Here is a 26,779-nt window from a genome sequence, read left to right on the forward strand (position 1 = left end):
TCTTGTGGCCACTGCTGAATTTTCCAGATTTCTTTCTGGCATATCGAGTGCAGCACTTTCACAGCATCATCTTTTACGACTTGAAATAGCTCAACTGGAATTCCATCACCTCCACTAGCTTTGTTTGTAGTGATGCTTCCTAAGGCCTACTTACTTCACATTCCAGAATGTCAGGCTCTAGGTTGGTGATCACACCTTGTGATTATCTGGGTCATGAATATCTTTTTTGTACAGTTCTGTGTATTCTTGCCACCTCTTCTTAATATCTTCTTCTTCTGTTAGGTCCCAAACTTGTTTGAGTGACCCAAACTAGTTAATTAAAATAAATGTAATTTTTAAACAAAAGTTGAAAGATTTATTCAATTGGCTTAACACAGATTCAATGATATTATTTGTAGAATGCTCTGATCACCAACTTTATTAGATTTTAAATTATACACCAATGTTTGCTTATATGTGATCCAGGATTAAATGTTTCACAAGACTATTTAGAAACACAAAGTTATAACTCTAAGATCATTCCTTGAACCTTAACACTAGAAACCAGAATTGTCTTACCACCATAATATTGAATAATTTATTTGTCTATGTATATCTTTATGTATGAAGAAGCAACTTTATCCTGAAGTGAGTTCTGAGAATTGGCAGCCAGCTGCCTAAGTGAATCACATCATTTAAAATTCTTGAGTTTCTTAATTTAACAGATTCAGTAGAACTCACTGAAATTTTTATACTCATGATTCAATAATATAGATGATCATAAAGATACGTTGTAAGAAAAGGGTATGTGAAACTGCAATACTTTGGCCACCTCATGTGAAGAGTTGACTCATTGGAAAAGACCCTGATGCCAGGAGGGACTGGGGGCAGGAGGAGAAGGGGACGACAGAGGATGAGATGGCTGGATGGCATCACCAACTCCATGGACATGAGTTTGGGTAAACTCTGGAAGTTGGTGATGGACAGGGAGGCCTGGCATGCTGCGATTCATGGGATTGCAAAGAGTAGGACACGACTGAGCGACTGAACTGACTGAACTTAGGCCCTGGGTCCTAGGCCCACTGGGGATACAAATTACCTACAGCTTCACTAAGTCATTTACTTTTCCTGGCTTCAGTTCTCTGAACTCTAATAACTATACTGGCCTACAGGACTTGTAGTGTTTCCTATGCTTCAAATTCTATGAGTCTAATTTATGGATTAATTTTTATGGTGAATAAAATTTAAATCTCCTTTAGATTATTTTAGGATTATTTTTATGCCTTATCAATAGCACATGAGGGGAATTATAAAATAGCTCAATTTTCTAATGGCTTGGTTTATATTTGGGTTACGTGAGTAAATGATGTATAACCCTGATGTTTAACCAGTATTGTCACACAGAATAACAGTTTCTACAAAATCATCATCTAATTATATTAATATTATGGAATACGTGAGCATGACTCTCCTAATATCTTCATGAGACACTTTACTTATGGGTTCATTTGCTATTTCAAATCACTTTGTTCATATCTTCTGTATGGCAGGTCATCAGAATCTACATTTATTAAATTAGAAAAAAATACTTAGTATTTCATGGTTGCAATAGGCTATTGCCACAAGCCTTAGGAGTCAACTGGCTACAGTAATACAAAGGAATAAACTTTTATACTGGAGTGAGTAGCCTATCCCTTCTCCAGCGGATCTTCCCGACCCAGGAACTGAAACAGGGTCTCCCGCATTGCAGACAGATTCTTTACCAGTTGAGCTACCACGGAATCCCACGTGGAAAGACAATGCTCATTAATTCTTCAACATATTAACAAATTCTCAATTTTTTCTAGGCATTTAACCTTAACAATAATTTACAAAGCTTCCCCCTGGTGGTCAAAGCTTGTAAATGCACCTATGAAATGTTCAATTTTTTGTGCTATTGTTTTGGGACCGCTCATGAAGTTACTATCACATTCCCCAAATATTTGAAACAAAAATACATTTTTGCCTAGTTCATTACTGTCTATCTTTATCAATCATGCTTTTCTGGAAATATCTAAAGATAAGGATATTCTGTATGTGCACGTGTGTGGGGGGTATGTGTGCGTGTTTATATTTTTATCACTGAAAAATTAGGGAGATTTCACAGCAGACAAAGGTCAGGAGACCTCTGGTTTGATTTATCACCGTACTTTGTTTCTTAGATATAACTTTTAAAAAAACTAAAATCCTTCCAATGGATTTATAAATAGAAAATATGTAAAATCTCTTTGGAAAACATGAAAGAACAAGAGTGAAAGGGAAAAATAAGTATTTGTGAGCTCTGGAGAAGTGGTAGAAAGTTATACATGGGCTTCCTAAACTCTGAGAGTTTAAAAAGTTTCTTGTTTAAGAAGACATCCCTCACAAAGATATCCTAAAAATGTTATGGATTATCCTCAAAAATTTGCATTGCTTCTCTTCTATACTCTAGCTCACTGACTTAAAAAGCTCAGTGTCTCTACTGTATTTTTCAAACCAGGCTAAACTGGCTTACTCCCTTATAAATTTAAATCCTTTACAAATTGGCCATGGGTTTTTTGGTGATTAAAGTGATTCGGAAATAAATCATGTCATTTAATCTCACTTCATTGTACTACAACCACAGAATATATGGATTCTCATGCATGTATGACCTGCATACAGCTTTCGGTGTTTAAGTTGTATAGTGAATTAGAGGCCTGTTTTTGAAGTAATCCAGTTTCGGTAATAAGTCACTTTTGTGTAGACTCCAGGTTTGTTCCTTTGACCACAGTTATCTCCCCAGCTCACAATTCCAATGAGATACCAGGTATCTTTAAGGTCCTTGCCAACTAAAGGTCCCCCAGAATCACCCTGAAAAGAAAACAAGAGAAAGAAAATGAATTAAATTTGAAACTTATTACTTAAGATATTTTCAGGAACCACATATTTCATTATTAGAAAGTATATTTATAAACTACCAATTATAGGATAATTCACTGAAACATGGGTTTCAGTAATTATAAAATCCTTAAAGTTCAATTTCCACATTTAAAAATTATTTTTCGGTTTTATAGATGTATAATTCATGAATAAAATCATATATATTTAAAGTGTACATTGTGATAATTTGACATGTATACTTTGTGAAATGATTACCATGATCGGGTTAATTAACACATCCATCGCCTCACATAGTCACTTGGTGTGTATGTGTGCATATGTGCGTGTGTGTGTGTGTGTGTGTGTGTGTGTGTGGTGAGAATGCTTAAGGTCTACTCTTAGCAGATTTCAAGTATACAACACAGAAAGTCAAGCTGTGATGTTGTTTTTTCCTGACTCCAAGTAGGGTGCCTGGGCTTCTGTTTTATCAGATAGACCAAACCCCTCCCTATGAACCCTAGTAGCCATCCTTGTATTCCTGCTTCCATTGTGCCTGAGTCCCTTCCTTGATGATTTCCCCAACTTTTTTATGACTAGAACTGCCTAGAGCTGCCTTATTATGCACTGCATAGTCACAAGGCAGGAATCTTCCCTGTGCTATCCAATAAAGAGTGAAAGCTCTTTATTTTATTACCACCACTCTATCCAGAGACTTACCACCAATCTCACCATTCACCTAGATTCCCATGTCCTCTGTGTTCCAGTCACCGCCTTCCACTTGTCTGTCATAGCATGAACCTCTCTTTGGAATCCCTGAATGCTAGCTGCCTCCCTCCACACACTTGGCGACTGGGGCTAGATGTGAACCGGATTCTGCTCTGGCCCAGCCCATGTGCTGCACGACTCCCTGCTGGTTTTCTGACAGAGGTTGTCTATGCTGGCTAATCTGTGGGGCTCTGGCCAGGGTTTTCTGCCACCTGATGACAATACAATTCCCATCATTTCACCATATGGAATCACTTCCTTGGAGTTTTAAAGAGCCCCCACATGTTATTGTAAACACTTATAAAGCAAGTGCCTACAGGATGAAACACATGTTACAAATGCATTTGTCTGAAAACATACATGCAGGACAGATGCTGGACAAGAGGAGGGCCCTGGAAAGGGGGCTAGATACAACTCACCTAATCCACCTTACCGTTAACTGCTTCTCACTTCTCATCCTCCTTAGGCTGAGACCCAACAGATTACTTGCAGTTGCCTCAAATATGAATTGTAATTTCACACCTTCATAATATGGCTATGCTTTATCTCTTTTCTATAATATTCTCTGCTTATTCTATAACCGGCTAAATGTTCTTTATCCTTCAGGCCTCACTGAAGTATTATCTTTCATATTTGTTCCAAAGATGTTCCCTTCAAGCTAAAAATGTTTATTCTCCACATCTGAAATTAACATTGAATTGTAAATCAACTACACTTTAAACAAAAAATTGTTCTCCGTTATATAACTTACTACATCATAGTTTATTGTTTATGATTATTTCCTTTTTAGATGTTAGCTCTTTAAGGAAAGAGACTCTGCTTTATGAAACTTTGGATTTCTGGTATTAAAATTAAATTTTATTGGTTAGTTTGATAACATCAAGGGATCTTTTTGGTTATTTTGTTTTGCTTAATAAAACATTAAAATGTTTGTGTTTGAAATTAGCATTTATAAATTTTTTCATGGACATAATCTCTGTATTTTACTAATATAAAGAGCATAGAACATTTTTGAGCCAGATGAAATATTTTTGAGTTAATGAAATCAAAATAATCTCTCTCCACCTACCCTGCAGGCATCATATATTCCTTCCAGATATCCAGCACACATCATTCCAAATTTTATATCACTGCCATACACATGTGGCTGCTTGCACACATCATCACTTATGATTTTCAGTCTGGCTTCTCGAAGATCATTTTGGGATTCCCCTTAAAGAAAAGCAAAGTAATTTTAGTGTTTACAACCAGTATTCTTAGCTAGAATGAAGTGCAGACCTTTTTATTTCAAACTAAAGTTGTCAATCCTAAAGGAAATCAGTTCTGAATATTCATTGGAAGGACTGATGCGGAAGCTGAAGCTCCAACACTTTGGCCACCTGATGCAAAGAGCTGACTCATTAGAAAGGACCCTGATGCTGGGAAAGATAGAAGGCCAGAGGAGAAGGGGATGACAGAGGATGAGATGGTTGGATGGCATCACTGACTCAATGGTCAAGAGTTTGAGCAAGCTCTGAGAAATGGTGAAAGACAGGGAAGCCTGGCACATTGCAGTCCATGGGTTTGCAAAGAGTTGGACATGACAGAGCGACTGAACAACAACAAAAATTGTCAAAGAAGATGAAGTTAATGTAAGTTCTATTTATTCTCTGGCAAATGTAAATGAAAACTGTCCTTATCTCATTTTAAAATACCTATACTAGCAAGGAAAACATTTTGTTTCTTTTTTCTGGAAAACCTTTGTACCTTTACTTAAAAACAATCAGTTTGTATATTTAGGAAGGTATTTATTTTTTTTTAATAAGTTTTTATTTGTAGATTGCAGATTGTTCCCAGAAACTTTGTAGGCCTAGACAGTTTTGGCTTCATAAAATAACTATATATCTTTATTTTATCCTTTACATTTTATGGGGAACTCTCACATACATAATGACACGTAAAGGCAATGATTTCATTATGTATTCTAATTTTGGAACCCCAGGTGATAAACTAGAGCCTGAGTTATAGAAACCGATACTAATGCAGAAGACAACTATTTATGATAGAAACCAATAATATCACAAGTATTCAGAGTTTCTTTGTATCAGCCACATGCTGGTTGGGAAACTGACCCTGCAGTAGACAAAATTCTACTATGATCCCCAAGATTCCTATATGATCTCTTTTCCTCTAGGTCTAAGTGGGATCTGTGAATATTATGGATGTCATTCTCAATAGGTGAGGGAATAGTGAAGATTAATTAAGATGTAGTCAGCTTGACACTGAGTTCATCAAAAGGAAAATTATTCAAGGTGGGCCTGACCTAATCAGATAAACCCTTTTAAAAGGGGTTGAGGCCTTCTGCTGAAGCTCCAATACTTTGGCCACCTGATGTGAAGAACTGACTCACTGGAAAAGGCCCTGTTGCTGGGAGAGATTGAAGGCAGGAGGAGAATGGGATGACAGAGGATGAGATGGTTGAATGGTATCACGAACTCAATGGACCTGAGTTTGAGCAAGCTCTGGGAGTTGGTGATGGATAAGGAAGCTGGAGTGCTGCAGTCCAAGGGGTCATAAATAGTTGGACATGACTAAGCAACTGAAATGAACTGAACTAGGCTTTCCCTAAGTTCAGAGACTTTTCCCAATGGTGTTGGAGAAGCAAGCTGCCATAAACTCTGTAGGTGCAAGAAACTAAATTCCATCAACAACCAGTGAGCTTGGAAAAGAGTCATAGATGAGACCTCAATCCCAGCCAATACTTTGCTAATTTGTGAGACGAGAGGAGATGCCAGCTATGCTATGTCTGGTTTTCTGACCCATAGAAACTGTGAAATAGTAAATGCATTTTCTTTCAAGTTGTTAAATTTGTGGCGATTTGTTGCACAGCAGTAGAAAACTAATAATGGACACTAATTTCTGTATAATGTCAAGTCAGGATTTTTTTCTGGACAGGTATTTGCTAAAATGTTTAAAAATGCTCAAGATATTCTGTTCTTTGAGTACAACTAGTGTAATTTTTTTTGGCTATTACATTATCAATGAAAAATAATTCATGCCCAGTGCTGGGAAAAGTACGATGAAATGCGTATTGTAGGTGACAGTGTAAATTCATAGCTTTTTAATAAAACTCATTGGCAAGGAGTTATAAAAAGTTTAGCCTACAAATCCTGTACATCTCTGAACTACTGCTCAACTATCGTGAGAATGCTTAATGACATTTCCCAGAGAGTATTGATCTTTTTTCAAGGAATCAGTTTTTAAATTTAGTTTTCTCCATTTTTTCATTTTGATTGTATTCATTGCCACTCTTACTTATATTATTTCCTTCCTCGTGTTTATTTTAGGCTTATTTTCTCTTCTTTACTAGTGTCTTAAAAGGAGAGCTTTCTTATTTTATAAGAGATGCATTTTGCTATGTTTCCCTGTCTTTGTACAGTTTTAGCTGCATCCTTCTTTCATTTCATTCTATTAATGCTTATAACTATCTTCAAGATTTCCTCTTTTATCTATGGATTATTTAGAAGTGTGTTGTTTAATTTTTAAGCATTTAGAGATTTTCCTATTATCTTTCTGTTACTGGTTTTTAGTTTGATTGCGTACTATATATGATTTCCATTCTTTTAAGTTTGTCAGAGACTGTTTTACAGACCTAGATATAGTCTATCTTGGCAAATGTTCCAGGGGTGCTTTAAAAAAGTAGGTATCCTGTTGCTAATTATAGTGTTCTACATAAATTCTATTGCTATTCAAAAACAATTATGGAAGATATATTTCTATGCCAATCTTAGACTCCAGCTCAGAAATTATTTCTTTCCATCAAGCCAAAGGGAATCTGAGATTCTCCTCTCATTAAATGAAGAATGTAACTCTAACTTAGGAGAAGATCCATTAGAGAGAGAGAAGACATATTGTAAGGCTTACAGCTCACTGGGCTTATTAAGCTATGGATAATAATTTCTGTGATTGGAAATATAACCTTAAAGAAACCACATGGGACATCTGGAGAAAAATCTAAAGACTATCAAGCCCATCATCAACCACATTAGTGAAAGATATTCCTGGTTCCTTAGTGAAGAATGAGAATTAATGATTTATTCTTTAGAGTTTATTGGATATTAATAAATTGTAGAGCTCTGTGAATGAATTTTGTCATTCTCAAAAAGTCCTTTCTTATCTTCTCAAGCCTAGAGTCAAAGGAATCCTGTCGCTGTTGTTATATGTATGCTCCTGGACCAGATTTTAGAATCCAGAGTGTGTCTAACTATGTTTTGAAAGCCTTAAAACATGAAGCCAATTTTATTTCTTAGGAGATTAGTATAACAAGTTAAATCATTTTAGAGAGGTCAGTGGAAGCTTTATTATCAGAGATGATTTGTCTCTATACAGTATTCTTACCCCTAATCACTCTTAATTAGCCTCTTTAGTTCTGAAGCAGATTTTGCTGCAATTGGAGATTATAGCTGAGCAAAGGAAACATTTTTGAAGTGACTGAGAAAAGTGAAACTAAGCGACGGAGCAAACTAAGGGGAAGGGGAAGTGAAAAAGAGAGGAGGCTCACAGAGGTGAGGCTCACAGTGAAGGAGTCAGAGTGAAGGTGGGCACGAGTATCTTAGCATATCTAGTGTATACCTGGCATTGCATAGCATAGACAGTGGTACATAGAGATAGGCTTTAGTGTTTCTGAGGGAGCCTTCTTTCCCTTTATATCTTCCTTGAAGCCTTTCCTGTAGGAGGCTATTACATTATCCTCGTTACGTGTGCTTCTGACCAGGCTGCCAGTCACATATCTGCCTTTCTTTCTGTAGGCGTAAGGGTGAGAATTGAGTCAACCAGTCAGTCTAGTACCCCTGGACACAAGCTGGGCCCAAAAGAGACCTTTTCAGGGATTAACATAGATTCTGGCAAAGAGAGAGACATGTTCTTCTTCCCTGGCATCAGCTAGGTGAAGATGTACACGCTGAACTGCTGTTGGCCACTCTGACCACTATGTGGAGCTAGAATCCCTTGTAATGAAGGTGACCTGGGGAAAACCGAACCAACCCATGGAAAATCTCGAGATTCAGAGCCTGATGACATCACACAAACTCCTGAATCCACATGTATCTGAAGTCGAACTCATCTCACCTCTTGATTCCAAGTTACAAGGGCCAAATTTGCCGTAATATTGTACTTTAGTTAATTTGTGTTGAGTTTCTGTCACTTGCAAAACAAGAGCCCTAATCCAAACTGTTTGGAAAAGTCTGACAGGATATTACTGATGGACATTAAATAAGACTGCCATAAATAGAGCTTAGAGCTCCGTGATTCGTTTTTCGATACCCACCACCATAAAAAAGTGCTCCAAATCCTGTGATATAGACAGTTGAATTTGGTTGGAAGGATGCAGAGGCTTCTGGCAAACAAATTCGACGGATGTCATCAGTAAAGGTGACTCTGGGAGAGAACTGCACAACAGCAATGTCGTACTCTCTTGCTGGGGAGCGGTACCTCTCATGGATAACAATTCTTTTGATGTTTCTTTTCATTAATGGAGGGTTGATTGTTGTTCCAAAGCTAACAGTCCACTGATGTGGGTTTGCTTTACTGGAAAAGTTTAGATATGAACAGAATGTATGAACTGCATTACAATAATTGCATGTAGGCTAATAAAGAAGAAAATTCCACCCTAATACACTTGGATTCAATGATAGCTTTCTTTGACCATATAGTCTACTGCTACTGTTTTGAAAGATAAAATATATACAAAGAGCATCTTTGAGCTGGAATCCAGTACAGAATTATTGAATTTTAGAACTGTAAAGCCTATAAAGTATTGTTCATTCATTTCTTCAGTAAATATTTATTGACCATCTACATATTGAACCTTATTTGAAGTACCAGGAATAAAGTGGTGAACAAGTCAGAAAAGCCCCTGCTGGTGGGTACATTTGATTTCAGGGAAGGAAAAAGAGCAAAACGAATGAATAGATCAATAACTTAGAGCAGCGATAAGGACTGTAAATAGGGCAGTGGACTAGGGTACAAGAGGGTAGTTAGATAAATCACTTTTGAGAATATTGCACTTGGGTTGAGACATGGTTGATGAGCAGTCAGCTATGGGAAGATGGGATGATAAGTTTTCAGGCAAATATCCCAAGAACAGACTGGCTGCAGTTCAAGACACAAAGGAAGAATGGTGGGAAATGAGGTTGGCAAGAGCCAGATTTTAGAGTGTTTTTTTGGTCAATCAAAAAAAGATGCTTGCTCCTTGGAAGAAAAGCTATGACAAATATAGACAGTATAAAAAGCAGAGACATCACCTTGCCAACAAAGGTCCTGATAGTCAAAGCTATGGTTTTTCCAATAGTCATGTATGGATGTGAAAGTTGGACCATAAAGAAGGCTGCGTGTGTAAGAATTGATGCTTTAAAATTGTGGTGCTGGGGAAGACTCTTGAGAGTCCCCTGGATTGCAAGATCAAACCAGTCAATACTAAAGGAAATCAACCCTGAATATTCACTGGAAGGACTGATGCTGAAGCTGAAGCTCCAAGACATTGGCCACCTGATGCGAACAGTTGACTCACTGGAAAAGACCTTGATGCTGGGAAAGATTGAGGGCAGGGAGAGAAGGGGGCAACAGAGGGTGAGATGGTTGTATGGCATCACTGACTCAATGGACATGAGTTTGAGTAAACTCTGGGAGATAGCTAAGGACAGGGAAGCCTGGCATGCTGCAGTCTATGGGGTTGCAAAGAGTAGAACATAGCAACTGAATGACAACAAATAGGTCTTGAATAAAGTGCTTAGATTTTACTCAAATAATATGGGAATTCACTGGATGATTTTAACTGAGAGTAATGTAGTCTCATTTACATTAAAAAATCACATTGGTTCTTTTCAGAGAATAGACTGTTAGAAGGTAAGAGTGGGTTAGGTAGAGCTGTCAGAGGTCCTATGAGAGATAATTATAAGTGACTTCTAGCTTGTGGGCTTGAACAGCTGGTGGATCATGGCACATGTAGGGATTGGAAAGATCATCTAGTAATGAAAGGTCATCTAGTAAAGCCTTTGTTTTATACTTAAGGAAAATAGAGTTTAGATGTTTTAAATTATATGCCTAGTATCACATGTCTGTTTGCCTCTCTCTGTTCTTTATTGGATACCATCTCCCAGTAAAATCTATTATTAATAATAATATTAAAGTTCCTTGGCAACTAACCGCCTCCTTGCCTGCCTCCTGAGAAATCTGTGTGCAGGTTAAGAAGCAACATTTAGAACTGTACATGAAACAACAGACTGGTTCCAAATTGGAAAAGGAGTACGTCAAGGCTATATATTGTCACCTTGCTTATTTAACTTATATGCAGAGTACATCATGTGAAATGCCAGGCTGGATGAAGCACAGATTGGAATCAAGATTGCTGGGAGAAATATCAATAACTTCAGATATGCAGATGACACCACCCTTATGGGAGAAAATGAAGAATAACTAAAGAGCCCCTTAATGAAAGTGAAAGAGGAGAGTGAAAAAGTTGGCTTACAACTCAACATTCGAAAACTAAGATCATGGCATCTGGTCTCATCACTTCATGGCAAATAGATGGGGAAACAATGGAAACAGTGAGAGACTTTATTTTCTTGGGCTCCAAAATCACTGCAGATGGTGAGTGAAGCCATGAAATTAAAAGACACTTGCTCCTTGGAAGAAAAACTATGACCAACCTAGAGAGCATATTAAAAAGCAGAGACATTACTTTGCCAACAAAGGTCTGTCTAGTCAAGGCTGTGGTGTTTCCAATAGTCAAGTATGGATGTGAGAGTTGGCCATAAGGAAAGCTGAGTGCCAAAGACTTGATGCTTTTGGAATGTGGTGTTGGAGAAGACTCTTGAGAGTCCCTTGGACTGCAAGGAGATCAAACCAGTCAATCCTAAAGGAAATCAGCCCTGAATATTAATTGGAAGGACTGATATTGAAGCTGAAGCTCCAATACTTTGGCCACCTGATGCAAAGAACTGACTCCTTAGAAAAGATCCTGCCTGATGCTGGGAAGGATTGAAGGAGGAGAAGGGTATGACAGAGGATGAGATGGTTGGATGGCATCACTGACTTGATGGACACGAGTTTGAGCAAGCTCCAGGAGTTGGTGATGGACAGGAAAGCCTGGAATGCTACAGTCCATGGGGTCGTAAAGAGTCAGATATGACTGAGCGTCTGAACTGAACTGACTAATGCTCCTTAACTAATTAACTGAACTGTTAATAACATCATTGAAGAGGAATAGGCAAAGATACCGATGCTGTGCATATAGACACTTATCAACCTAATTATTTCTTTTTTTTAAAAAAAAATTGAATTATAGTTGATGTGTACTATTTTGGGCTTTCCTGGTGGCTCAGACAGTAAAGAATCTGCCTGCAGTGTGAGAGACCTGGGTTTGATCCCTGGGTTGGGAAGATCCCCTGGAGGAGGGTATGGCAACTCCCAGTATTCTTGCTTGGAGAATCCCCATGGACAGAGGAGCCTGGTAGGCTGTAGAGAGTCAGACACAACTGAACGACTTTTACTCACTCAAAATGTTTAAGGTATGCATCAAATAATTCAGCTTATATATATATATATTCTTTTTTTCAGATTCTTTTACACTGTAAGTTATTACAAGTCATTGAATATAGCTCTCTGTGCTATAAAGTAGGTCTTTGTTGTTTATCTATTTTATATATGGTAGTGAGTATCTGTTAATACCAAGGTCTTAATTTATCCCTCCCCACATTTCCCCTTTGATAACTGTAGGTTTGTTTTCTATGTCCGTGAGTCTGCTTCTGTTTTGTAAATAAGTTCATTTGTACCTTTTAAAAGATTTCCGATATAAGTGATATCAAATGATATTTGTCTTTCTTTGACTTACTTAGTTTAGTATGATAATCTCTAGGTCCATCTATGTTGCTGCAAATGGCATTATTTCATTCATTTTTTATGGCTGAATACTAGTCCATTGTACATATATACTGCATCTTCTTTATCCACTCATCTGTTGATAGACATTTCGGTTGCTTCCATGTCTTGGCTACTGTAAGTAGTGCCGCAGTGAACATTGGGGCACATGTATCTTTTAGAATTAGAGATTTCTTTGGATATATGTCCAGGAGTGTGATTGCTAGATCATGTGGCAACTCAATTTTTAGTTTTTTTTTTTTTTTTTACAGTTAAAAGTATTTTTATTAAAAAAGCACAAATGCAAAGAAATGAACAGAGGAAAATTTATGCGTCGAACCTGGACTGGTCACTTATGATAATATACATGCTACAATTCCATTCTCCCCAATCATTCCACCTTCACCCTCTCCCACAGAGTCCCAAAGACTGTTCTAAATGCCTATGTCTCTTTAAGGAACTTCCATAGTGTTTTTCATACTGGCTGCACCAATTTACATTTTCACCACCAGTGTTATATCCAAACCTTCTCTAGCCATAATTTCTTTGTTTAAAACCCTAAGGACCTGATTAGCATATACTAGGATAGTGGTTACCACCCCTACAAATTTTCCAAATAAGTTCAAGTACCACACTATACTTTAGAAAAAGACGTGAAAGATGCTTTTCTTATTTTACCTCAGCAATACTTGGGGACGTTGATTATTGCGCAGAAGACAATAAAACTCAGACGGTTTTTTAGGTAGCAGTAGTAAGTTAAGATCAACCACTTACTTCTTAAAGCAGTGCGCTGCAGTAACAAGCCAAGTATTACTAATCAAGGTGGCCCCACACTGATGTACATTATTATGCTGAAGAGAAGCTTGCCAAGGCCAGGCAGCCTTGCCCGCAATCTCTCCGGACATTATTCTGTTGCTTACTAATGGAACAACTCGTTTACCACAACCTGAAAGAGATGCGATCATTACATTGTAAGAAATGTCTCTATAACTCTTGATACAGAGAAATTAGTAGAGTGCTGCAGTGCAGTGTTTGCATCTGTCATTATATAAACATGTACAATATGAATATCCACCTTCTCCTCATTGATGTTTTGCTCAGTCCCTCTATTTGTACAATGGATATACATTGCCCACTGAAGCTATGCAAGTCTGAGAAGTATTGACACACCACAAAGTGTATGTCTTGAGGACTTGCAGTGTCAATTATCCAGATGTTCTGGGAGCTCCTACTAAGATTATTGTTTCCTAGTTTTAGGTGATCCCACCATGTTATTTTGACATAAAAGTCCTCACCGGAAGAACTGACCAGAGATGTAATTGCCAATTCCTTGGAACTCCTTCTCTCATACATTTTCCTGAGTGACTAGTTCCTAAAGGGGCATGGTTAATGCATCATGATCAGTCTCTTACTCTTTAGGATGGAGGATTCTATGTTTCCACATAAATATTACATTCACTATAGGTGGGGATAAATAAGTACTCTATTGTATGTGTCAGATCAGAGATTAGTTTGCTGCTTAGGATTCCTGCTAAGAATAAAGCCTGTTTAAAGCATGCTGCTAATAAAGAAAATATGGTAGTTTCAATTTTTATTCCAAAAAATTAGGTATCAAAGAGGAAATTCACTTTACTGGTACTGATGACACTCCTACTGTGGCCAGTCATTTAGAAATTCCCATCACTTCCATCTCTAGTTTAGACACTGTTTTTCTTACCTGGAGGACTGCAACAGCTTCCCTGATCATCTCCTTGCCTCCAGTGTTGCTCCTCCAATCCATTCTCCACCCTGAAACCTGAGTGGCCTTTCTGATGTGTCTAAAACCCTTTAGTGACTTTTCATTGCCCTCCAGATAAAGTTGAAATGTTTTAGCATGATTTTACCTTGATGACTATTAATCACACCCCTTTCTCATGTCCCCAACCCCCAATCCTATATTACAGCCACACTGACATTTTTCAATTGCAAGAAGTGATCATATTCATGCTTTTCTAGAGACATTTTTACATACTATTCTCCCTGCCCAGGGCATCCATCCCACTTGTCACTTGATTTGTGGTTCTTCCTTTCTCCTCTCTCAAGGATCACTTTCAGACCCCACAAGACCAAGTCAGGTTAGCTGATTCTGTGATTGACTTTCACTGCACTATATCTGTCATAGCATTTATCACACTGCTTTAACATTTCCTGATTGATTTATGTCTTCCTCTAAATTCAAACCCCTAATTTTAGAGGAGGAATCATGTCTTAGTGATACTTGTATTCACTTTCTGACATTTGGTAGATTTTAAAAGGATATTTATTGAATGAATGAATAAAAATGTATTTGCAAGACAGATGAAAATGAATGAACACCTTTGCTCAAAGTCATCACCAATTTAAAAAAATTCTTTCAAAATTTAGGCCACAGTGATATGAAGCAAGTTATGATATGAAGCAAGTTATGATATGAAGTGAGTGAGTGGAGCTGCTGTCAACCATGAAGACGAGTATGATCAGTAAATTGTATAGACAATCACAAGTAAAGGGGCCTATCTCTTCCATTATCACTTTCTCATTATTTTACTTCTCAGTAGAAAGCATAATTAGTAGCATTTAAAAATTATCAAGGCAAGTCCATTTATTCCAAATCAGAAATATAAAATTTCTTCAAATTGCTCCTAGATTTCCACCATGTAAAATATTTTTCTTGAAGATGACAAAAAAGGTTGGTTTTAGAGTTAGAATAAAAAAGTATTTTCATTTTTTACACAATTGTTATTCTCTCCAAAAGAAAATGTGGAACATGAGTGGGAAATTATGAGCTAATATTTGAAGATATTATCCTTTCTGAGATGGAAATGGAACTTGTGTTTATAAGCTAACTAGACTTACATGCTTGGACAGTTAGCTTCCCTGTTGATGAGCTCATTGCTGAAAAACAAGATAGAACAAAGAATGATAATTTGATATTCTCCTAGTTGGTCTCAATGACCAGAAATTATCAGAGAATACTCATCATATATGGAGTCCAGAAATTTGAGCATATGGATGAGTCAGGAAAACAGCTGATGTAACAGGATATATGTACGTTTTTTGTAGAGATTTATAGGCAACCTCTAGGCTTCCCGGGTGGCTCAGATGGTAAAGAATTCTCCTGCACTGTGGGAGATCTGGGTTCAATCCCTGGGTTGGGAAGATCCCCTGGAGGAGGGCATGGCAACCCACTCCAGTATTCTTGCCTGGAGAATCCCCATGGACAGAGGAGCCTGGTGGGCTACAGTCCATGGGGTCGCAAAGAGTTGGACATGACTGAGTGACTAAGCACTGCACATATAGGCAATAAGCAGTGAGTGATTAAGGCTCAAATATGGAGAATCAAAACTCACGAATCGTATGTAGTAATACAGAACAGTGGCTTTCCAGTGGCTTAGGATAAATCTTTGGATTTTACTTAAGAATATAGAGAAAGTGGGGAAAGGGAACAACTAATGGAGTCTTTAGGTTCCAACTCAGCCTCAACTAGAACAAGTCTGCTTTTATCTCTTCTGTTTAAGGTTTCACGTAAGCTTTTCTTTGGTGCAAGGGTTTAAGGATGAAAAAAAAAACACTTTGAAAACTACCACATAAAGTATATTTTAAATACTTCTAAAACACAGTTCTTAAATTATCAAAATGTTCCCCCCACCCCGAGGAATAAACTACTATATATTATTATCAAACACCTGCTGGATACTGGTAGAGGCTAATTATTGGACAGAATCTAAGATAAAATTCTATCATTTCCAACAAAGTAGGTAACCTGATAAAGGAAATACAAACATTTAAAATTAAGTTGATGAATGGTTGCATGAAAATGGGATGGTTTTCAAAATAAAAGTGCTTAATAGGTAGAATGAGGATGGATGGTTTTACTTATTTCTACCTGTGCTACATGTCTCAGACTCATATTCTCTACATTTAACTTCCCATTATGCACAATAAGAATGTTTCTTTCCACTTACTTTCTATAAATTTACCTGGGAAACTAATGATGATGAACTATACAAAGTGGGAACTCTTGAGAATATCCAATAAACTCATAAAAGGCATGCCTAAATCATTATATAGTGAAGAATCAGTTGCTCAGTACAGATCCTCAGTCTTTATTTATAGAAGAAGCTCAACTTTTGGTCAAATGTAGTTTTAAGGTAGTAAATTTCTTGTTTTATTTTTTAAAACTGTAGGCATACTTTGGAGATATTGTATGTTCGGTTTGAGACCATTGCAATGGGCAAATATCACCATAAGGCAAGTCAAAATTTTTTTTGTTTCTCAATACATTTAAAAGTTTATGTTTACACTATTCTGTAGTCCATTAAGTGTGCATTATGTCTTAAAAAGCATTATACATACCTTAATTAAAAAGTACTTTACTGCTAAAGCATGCTAACTATCATCTGACAACCCAGGATTGCCACAAATCTCAGTTTGTAAAAAAAAACAAAAACACATATGTGAAGTGCAGTAAAGTGAAGTGAAATAAAATGAGGTATTTGAATATGCCCCATGTTAGTAATGCATTCAGTTCAGTTCAGTTCAGTCACTTAGTCGTGTCCGACTCTCCGCGACCCCATGAATCACAGCACGCCAGGCCTCCCTGTCCATCACCAACTCCCGGAGTTCACTCAAACTCATGTCCACATGAGCTTCTTCTGCTTATTTTGAGCAAGATGCAACTCAGCCCTTTCTAGGAATGAGACCAGGGTACATTTAATAGTTGGGAGTTTCATTGGATTTTTGAGGAAAGAATTTTAGACAGAATGATTATACCTGGAGGTAAACTGCCCATATATAAGTGACTGACTATTGCAAATTACCAATTTTGACAAAATGGTTTTATTTTCTATGTTTAGGAGTGAAAACAAACACTAACACCTTAGTTTTGAATGTGACCCTCTAACACACTTCTGAGTTGAGAGTAATTGTATTCAGGGCTGTACACACTACAAGTAACACGATAAGGACTGGGGCCCATATCAGCCCATGGGTGATGAGCTGCCCTTTCACAGCCATGGCATTTGCAGTTCAAAGGAGTCGATATTAATTTTGTTCTGACATCACATCACAGGAAGGGTGCATACTGCACAGTTATTTGTCAAACCAAAACACAGATTCTTGCCAGATTAGGGATAAATCTAGGGCTGCAAGGTTATTTCTAGACTTTGTCTAGAATTTCTGCAATTTTCCATTCTTTGAAATCCCCCAAATTAAGTATTGCTGGAGGATTCTAATCAGTTTTCTACCAAGTGAGCCTCTCCTAAGTGCTAGTAAACACTGCTCTTTTCACATTTGGAAATTTGGAAACCTTCAGATTTCTAGTTTTTTCTACCACCAATTATTTGCATTAATGTTTTCAGGTTTCCAAAGCATATGCACAATTTTCCAGCTTTCTAATAGTCTATATCTGTGAAGAAAGCTGAGTGCCGAAGAATTGATGCTTTTGAACTGTGGTGCTGGAGACGACTCTTGAGAGTCCCTTGGGCTGCAAGGAGATCCAACCAGTCCATTCTAAAGGAGATCAATCCTGGGTGTTCATTGGAAGGACTGATACTAAAGCTGAAACTCCAATACTTTGGCCACCTCATGCGAAGAGTTGACTCACTGGAAAAGACTCTGATGCTAGGAAGGATTGGGGGCGGGAGGAGAAGGGGACGACAGAGAATGAGATGGCATCACCGACTCGATGGACATGAGTTTGAGTGAACTCCGGGAGTTGGTGATGGACAGGGAGTCCTGGCGTGCTGTGATTCATGGGGTCGCAAAGAGTCGGGCACGACTGAGCGACTGAACTGAACTGAACTGATATGTTAAATATTATATTTTCTGTTTTCTTGTATATATTCTTGATATTTCTGTGACTTCAGGAAGAACAAATATTATAATTGCAAGATTATAGATGAGAAAATGGAGGAAAAGGCATGGTAGTCCTCTGGTGGACTTTGTAAATACAAATCCTTTACAGAACTTGGGTAGTCCTGTAGTGACTCAGTGGAGTTAGAATCAGGTAACTCTCAAATCAGGTTCTTCATCAGCATGTCCTGCCCTTTAATCTACTATAGTCATTAAAACAGACTACAGGTCACAAGCTGAACCTGTAAGAAACAAAAAGCCCAGGTACCCGATGACCACTTCGTGCTTCATTTCTGGTTTCAGATAGCTCAGGCTTTTCAGTTCCTTGCAAATTAACTGGTTATTTAAAATTATGTAGAACACATCTTGTAACTTAACAGAACTTCCACTCTTTCACAACCTCAATTCATTTGTTTCTCCAGAAAGGAGAAAACAAAGAAGGCGGATTAAGCCCTTGAGAGGTTCTTCCCTCCTGGGTTGGGAGAGGTTCCCAGGTTCATTTCCTGACTAACTGACTCTTTGTCTCATCAGCAAACCCCTGCCCATCCCATTCCCACAGATTTTATTTCCTGGTCAGGTTTCCTCCTAAAGAGTCAGCCAGACCCTTGAAAGGGCAGGGCTTTCTGTTTCATGTCTGATATGAATCACACTTACTCTGATTCTCTTCTGTGACTCTTAAGTCTGGTGTCCACTGGAATGTGTAGGGGAAATCTGTACTTGTTTTTCAGGAATAAATGCTTGTGGAAGCAACGTAATGAACAGGGGTAAACAGGTTTTCAGGTTTCACTAGTGGCTTGAATCCATCTGTGATGCAGGACAGCTGGGTTCAATCCTTAGGTTGGGAAGGTCCCCTGAAGAAGGAAACAGGAACCCACTCCAGTATACTGACCTGGAGAATTCCATGGACAGAGGAGCATGGCAGATTACAGTCCACGGGGTCACAAAGAGTCGGACATGACTGAGTGACTTTCACTTTCAAACAGATTTCTGTCTGGGTGGACTCCTGAGAGTTTTTGGTATGCTAATGTAAGGGGTCATGTATGGATGTGAGAGTTGGACTGTGAAGAAAGCTGATTGCCGAAGAATTGATGCTTTTGAACTGTGGTGTTGGAGAAGACTCTTGAGAGTCCCTTGGACTGCAAGGAGATCCAACCAGTCCATTCTAAAGGAGATGGATCCTGGGTGTTCATTGGAAGGACTGATGCTAAAGCTGAAACTGTAATACTTTGGCCACCTCATGTGAAGAGTTGACTCACTGGAAAAGACTCTGGTGCTGGGAGGGATTGGGGGCGGGAGGAGAAGGGGACAACAGAGAATGAGATGGCTGGATGGCATCACCAGCTTGATGAACATGAGTTTGCGTGAACTCTGGGAGTTGGTGATGGACAGGGAGGCCTGGCATGCTGTGATTCATGGTGTCGCAAAGAGTCGGACACGACTGAGCGACTGAACTGAACTGAATGTAAAGGGTTAATTTCTAAGAGGTCAATATTGTAGACTGCATTTCTAAAAGGTGTTTGACCAAAGAACAGTTTTTTCCCCCCATAAAACCTCTCAAGAAATTAGCAATCTATCAATAGACTTGAATCTCTGCCCCTTTTAATTAGTGGAGTCCTTAACTAAATCTTTGCCCTTTTTAGTTACCAGAGTCCTTTCACTATAGATAGAAGGTCTAAAGCCCCTCTTTCACATCTCTAAAGATGAATTTGCCTAATTCATAAAAATAAAGAAGTTAAATGCTGCATGTAAAGGGCATAGAGAAGGGCCTCGATAAAAGTTATTTCTTTTAAAGAAGCAGTGATGATATAATGGTTCCTATGATTTCTAGTTTTGTGATTTTTTAAATCATTACTTGTAAGATGGCTTTAGTGGTTCCAAAGTTAATTTACCATTTTCCCACATGCCCACAGGAAAAAACTTAACACAAACTTCACAATTTCACTATTCACAGAAACTATTCCTATTTTTAAAGGGCAGCAACTGGGTTTATGTTTCTGAAACAGATAAACAGCCATTGCTCAACACTTGGTGTTTTCACTTGCTTAGTCATGGAGGGAGTGGCTGGGTCAGATGAACTCTGTTAATGGTAAAGGTTTGCTTTTATTTCAGGATGAGTGCCAGTCAATTACTACAGGAAAAGCCACTTGACTAATTTCAGATATGCTTTTATCAGAGAACAATAAAACCTTTAAAAGTCACTTTTTTAACTTGAATTTTTTTTCCATTATAGTTCTAGCTATTATTTGGAATGGAAATAATAGTAAATAAATTTATGATTAGATGTAAAATGGACTTAGTAGAGAACTTCACATCACATAGAAAGGTACCTACTTACCATTAACTTCAACTGATGAGGTGTTTATTGAAAAGGCTCTGGTGTTCTTTATCTTCTCATCTAAGATGCTGCGGATTTTCCTATTTCTCACTGCACTTGACTCAGCAGAGGGGAACTGGAACACCATAATGACATCTACGAACGTCCCATCTTCCTCTGGACTATGACACAGAATAGAAAGGTACTTGTTCAAAGAATACATCCAGTGTTATCCTACACTCATTTTTTAATATTTTATTCCCTTGAATTATGCCTCAATTGAAAGTGTCAGCAGCTGATTATCTCACATTGCTGTTCATTTATGTCACTCTGACTCAAAATTGTTTCATGTATTCCCTCTTCATGTTCTCTTTTTGCTTTAAGTGAATTTTCCCATTAATTTGAAGGCTTGTTATAGCATTTGTATAAGACTCAGACACTAAAATGTTATCAGCAAAATCATAAACCCTGAAGATTGGAAAAAACTTCAGTGGTGTCTTTGGTCTATCACTCATGTGATAACTTCATCAGCTCTACAGCCTACATGATAAGTGGTCATCTCACCCCAGCAAGTAATTAAAATAATGAGTAATTTACTTCCCTAAAGAGGCTATTTCTCTTTGGTCAGCTTTCATTTTAATAAAATTCTTCACTTGGAGTTGAACATATCTTCCTAAAGTTCCATTCCATAGGATTATGTCTACCAGTTGGGATAAACAAAAAATATCAATTCTCTCTTCCATGTATAATATTTGAAGACTGATATTCTTGGTCTCTGAGTATTCTCCAAATTAAGTATATCCAATTCCTTGAACTTTTTTCATACAAACACATCTAAGCCCCTTCACTTGAAGGGCTGAATTTTCATATACACTTAAAGTATGAAAATCAAACAGTTGAAGGTCTTTTAAAAAATGGAAACCTATATGTTGATCTGCCACATCTCTTATTTTTACACTTCAAAAGATCAAAGCTATAAAAAGCATGAAAGCCCTATTTTCCTGAATCCCTTGACTTTAAAAAAGAGGAAATGGTATCAATTTGAAGGGATTTTATATACTGTGGTTCATTTAGGCTCTGGAATGTGAAGATATAAATAATCAGAATTTTATGTCAAATTGGCAAATATTCCCTCTTCTTAAATCAGAGGGAAAACATTGTTTACCAGGTGGAATGCACCCACACAAAAATTTACAAAATGATAATGACTACACATTCAAAGGAGTGCATAAGGCTACGAAAATTTTGATAGGATGTTATGGCAAGTCAGAATTTGAAAATGGAGGGCATGAAATCTAGAAAGTTTCAGCAAAAACATGCTTTTCCTCTCCTAGATATTACAAAATACATCGAATTTATATTGTAAAATCCTTCTGGAGGTCACTAGTTACTCGGTAAAGGTGTAAGAAACTTGGAGTCATTCTGCCAATAGGGCATTAGCCTATTGGTAAGAAAACTGATTATTATTTCCTTCAAATATATCCATCTGAATATTCTCATTTTTTTAGAAGATGAGTCACACAGGCCCATAGGTTATATACATGCTACATACATGTTCTGCTATGAACTTTCCAAATAAGACAGCTGAAACCTCTGAGCAATTTCTCAGCCTATGAGTCTCCTCCTCCACCACCACAAATGGAAATTTATATCAACATTTATTTCAAATTTATTTCTTTGTGTTTGGGCATGCCTCCTGTCCCTAGGGGTTCAATACAGGAAAGACTTGTGACCCCATTCTGTAGTCAACTTTGGCTCCTTAATATTTTTGAAATGACATATATATTGAAAGAATACAATTTGGTGCATGCAGTGACATGCTGCTGGGTTTTCTCAAGGCCCTGGTTTCTGGTAGTCTCAGGCCTTACCATCACTTGATGGGATTTGAATCCTGTTCTGTCACTTGGGGAATTTTGAACATTTCACTTAACCTCCCAAAGTCTCAGTTTTTGCATTTACAAAATGATGGTCACCTCTATATCTTGAGACTGTTGTTGCAATCATATTAATAAGAAATCCTGGCCAAAAGCCAGTCTCGTAGAGGCAACAGTGTATAAAGGTTCCTGTCTCCTGTGCTTTTGTCACTCTAGACTGTGAAGTCACCTTTGCCCAAGCATACATACGTCAGTTTCACTACTTGGTTCTTGATATAATGCTTGTTCAAGGCCGAATCTATAAATGTCTCATCCACCTGTTATTACAATAAAGAGAAACTATGTGTTAATAAGGTATTTTATAGTAAGAATACACCACTGATTAAATGTTAAAGCAATATAAAAATATTGAACATGAGTAATATCATTATTTAAACCAGTGGTTCTCAAATTTAACAGTGCAACAGAATCATTAGCAGAAAAAAAAAAAAAACACTTAAAGACGCTGGAGTGCCTCTGCCAGAGTTTTGGTTATAAATGACTCTGAAGAAACCTAGGCATTTGTAGTTGTAAAAATCTCCCAGGTGACTCTAATATGCTGATGCAGGTATTTGGGGCAGACATCATGTTCCTAAAACTCCATAGAAAGTGAAGCAGAAAGATTCAGAGCAGAGATGGGATATAGAGGGAGTCCTTGAGAGGTGGTGGAGAGAACCCTGGCTTAGTACTGGGTTTGAAGCCAACCTATTCTGCTACTCATGAACTGGGTGACTGTGGAAAAGTTACTGAGCCAATTTGAGCCTCAGTATCTTAACATCTAAAACAAAGATATGCTATGCTATTCATAGGATTGTAAAGATTAAACACGTATAAAATGGTGGGTATATTTTGGTAGTAGTCTGTCAGTGGATCAGGTTAACCCCCATCCTGGCATTGCAGGTCTCAGATTTCTTTGCAGGTCCTTGGATGTGAGTACAGGGAAGAAGTATTAAAGATTTAGGAAAGAGCCAACAATTTTTTAATTTTGTTGACTGTGAGCCCTAGAGTGGGCAAGGGAGGAAGAAAGAGTAAGGTGGTCTTGCAGGTTTAGGGCAAAGTTGTGTTATTCAGTTTATGTCAACAGGGAAGTAGAAGGTAAACTACTGTTTTGGGTCTGTTTGAGCAGAATTTTAATCACCTGCTCAGCCATCATATTAGAACTGGACATGGAAGAACTGACTGGTTCAAAATTGGGAAAGGAGTATGTCAAGGCTGAATATTGTCACCCTGATTATCTAACTTATATGCAGAGTACATTATGAAAACTGCCAGGCTAGATGAATCAAAAGCTTGATTCAAGATTGTTGGGAGAAATATCAGCAACCTTGGAGAAGGAAATGGCAACCTACTCCAGTATTCTTGTCTGGAAAATCCCATGGATGGAGGAGCCTGGTAGGCTACAGTCCATGGGGTCGCAAAGAGTCAGACAGGGCTCTGCGACTTCACTTTCACTTTCAGATATGCAGGTGACCCCACTCTAATGGCAGAAAATGAAGAGGAACTAAAGACTCTCTTGATGAGAGTGAAAGAGAAGAGTGAAAAAGATCCCTTAAAACTCAACATCCAAAAAACTAAGATCATTGCATCCAGTTCCATCACTTTCATAGCAAATAGAAGGGAAAAAAGTGGAAGTAGTGACAGATTTTATTTTCTTGGGCTCCAAAATCACTGCAGACTGTGACTGCAGCCATGAAATTAAAAGATGTTTGCTCCTTGGAAGATACGCCTTGACAAACGCAGACAATGTATTAAAAAGCAGTGACATCACTTTGCTGACAAAGGTCCATACAGTGAAACCTATTGTTTTTCTAGTATCACGAACAGATGTGAGAGTTGGTTGATACGAAAGTTCAGCACCAAAGAACTGATGCTTTCGAATGGTGGTGCTGCAGGAGACTTTTGAGTGTCCCTTGGACTGCAGAGATCAAACCAGACAATCCTAAAGGAAGTCAACCTTGAATATTCATTGGAAGGACTAATGATGAAACTGAAGCTCCAATACTTTGACTACTTGATATGCAGTGCCGAGTCACTGGAAAAGACCCTGATGCTGGGATAGATTGAAGGCAAAAGAAAAGGGTGACAGAGGATGAGGTGGTTAGATCTATCACTGACTCAGTGGACATAAATTTCAGCAAACCCTGGGGGTTGGTGGAGGACAGAGGAGCCTGGCGCGCTATAGTCCATACAGTTGCAAACAGTAGGACACTACTTAGCCACTGAACAACAGCAGGAAAGCACCATGATGCTGTGACTTATCACATGTAGATTTTGGCTTGCAGTATCCCCTAGTGACCAGTGTCTTCTGAATCCAGGCACTGCTTTTCATATTTGATTGATGAGCTGAATGTGAAAAAACTATGTCCTAAATCCTTAAGGAGGAGACAGGAAAAGTTTAACTCTTAATGAAAATAAAAAGAAGACTGTTTCAGAGATCAAGGAACAAGTTATGACTTTCTTAGCACTACCAGGCACTCATAAAAAGCTTAATTAGGAAACAAAATATATTTGATCTCCCTTACTCCTTATAATAACTATGAAATAAGAATTGTTTTGATTCTTATTTCATTTGAAGACATATCTAACACTTGGAGACATTGTGTGAATTTCCCTAGCATCATGTGGATTAATAAACTGGGATTTAAATGTAGGTTTCTGTCTTTACATTCATCTCTTATCAATCACACAACCTCCTTGTTACATATAACGTACATTTTACTTCAATTTCTATCAAAGAACATATGACAATAAGTTATAGCATAAATAGTTGATTGAGTTAAAGTGTAAAACTTGTAAAGATATATTTGGTAATATATTTTTTACACTTTCCATCCAAGGCAGTATTTAGAAAACAGAGAAATTGCTTCTATCCAGAATATAAACTTATTTGACTTTAAATAAAAAAAGTTTAAATGGGCTGAAGAAATATGGGGCTCGTATATTAGAAATGAAATTGTTTGGTAAGATATGCTTTTGTAAGAGTGATAGTCAGAGCCAGTCCTGTTACTCAGTATCTGGGGGAAATACAAAAGAAAAGAAAAGGCTAACCAAAAACAAAGGGGAGAAAAGTGACCAATATTAAAAGGAATAAAAGTAAATTTCTTTAGGCATTTAAAGAAGTCTGGTTTGTAGTTATCCTCTCAAATTCTACCCACAGTAGATCCCTTGGCTGTTTGTGACTTGTTGGTAAAAGTATTGGATTAAATTTTTGACTCCAGATGACATCATTCATCTGGCAAAGTGCCTGCTGAGAAGAATGTTGAGCCCCAGCATACATTCCATTTTTGAATAGTTCAGGTGTCTGGGAAGGCAAGCGATAAAAGAATAACACAGGAAGAATCTAGAATTAACTTTTGTAATCTAAGAAGTAACTTTTGTAATCACAGAAATATAGAAGTTTCTTCTCCATAGTTCAAATTCCAGGATCTGTCCCTGTAGTCTCATTGCTTGGGTCTGGGGTGAAGCCTAGAATCTTACATGATCCATATAACCTGGTCTGGTGCGAAGCCCAAAATCTTAAGGTGATCCATGTAGCCAGGAAAACAGTGTGAGAAATACTGGGACACAGAGACTGGCTAAGAAGTTCCTACGCCAAAGAAATTTAAAACAGGGGAAATCAGAGAAAACATGAATGTAAACTTTATTGCTGAATAGAGTTTATCTATGAACCTGCTTTCTGCTGCTGCTAAGTCGCTTCAGTCGTGTCCAGCTCTGTGCAACCCATAGACGACAGCCCATCAGGCTCCTCTGTCCAAGGGATTCTCTAGGCAAAAATACTGGAGTGAGTTGCCATTCAGTTCAGTTCAGTTCAGTTCAGTCGCTCAGTTGTGTCTGACTCCTTGTGACCCCATGAATCACAGTAGGCCAGGCCTCCCTGTCCATCACCAACTCCCAGAGTTCACTCAAACTCATGTCCATCGAGTCGGTGATGCCATCCAGCCATCTCATTCTCTGTCGTCCCCGTCTCCTCCCACCCACAATCCCTCCCAGCATCAGAGTCTTTTCCAGTGAGTTAACTCGTCGCATGAGGTGGCCAAAGTATTGGAGTTTCAGTTTTAGCATCAGTCCTTCCAATGAACACCCAGGATCGATCTCCTCTAGAATGGACTGGTTGGATCTCCTTGCAGTTGCCATTAGAGACCCCCTAAAAATGTTTCTCTGG

General features: G+C 38.0%; 1 protein-coding gene across 1 annotated transcript in view; it reads right to left on the reverse strand.

The window, feature by feature from the left end:
- Positions 1-361: 361 nt before the first annotated feature.
- TMPRSS11A (transmembrane serine protease 11A) overlaps positions 362-26,779 on the reverse strand; it is a 63,809-nt gene continuing 37,391 nt past the window's right edge. The window contains exons 4-9 of the mRNA XM_055434504.2: positions 22,828-22,895; positions 20,726-20,886; positions 13,294-13,465; positions 8,930-9,189; positions 4,694-4,836; positions 362-2,850 (exon numbers count right to left, since the gene is read on the reverse strand). Of these exons, the coding sequence (XP_055290479.2) occupies positions 2,689-2,850; positions 4,694-4,836; positions 8,930-9,189; positions 13,294-13,465; positions 20,726-20,886; positions 22,828-22,895 (966 nt within the window). The 3' untranslated portion in view covers positions 362-2,688. The remainder of the gene's footprint in view (positions 2,851-4,693; positions 4,837-8,929; positions 9,190-13,293; positions 13,466-20,725; positions 20,887-22,827; positions 22,896-26,779) is intronic.

The sequence above is a fragment of the Moschus berezovskii genome, chromosome 5 (assembly GCF_049115385.1).
Source record: "Moschus berezovskii isolate FMDL1 chromosome 5, NW_MosBer_1.0, whole genome shotgun sequence".
In the NCBI taxonomy this organism is placed as follows: domain Eukaryota; kingdom Metazoa; phylum Chordata; class Mammalia; order Artiodactyla; family Moschidae; genus Moschus; species Moschus berezovskii.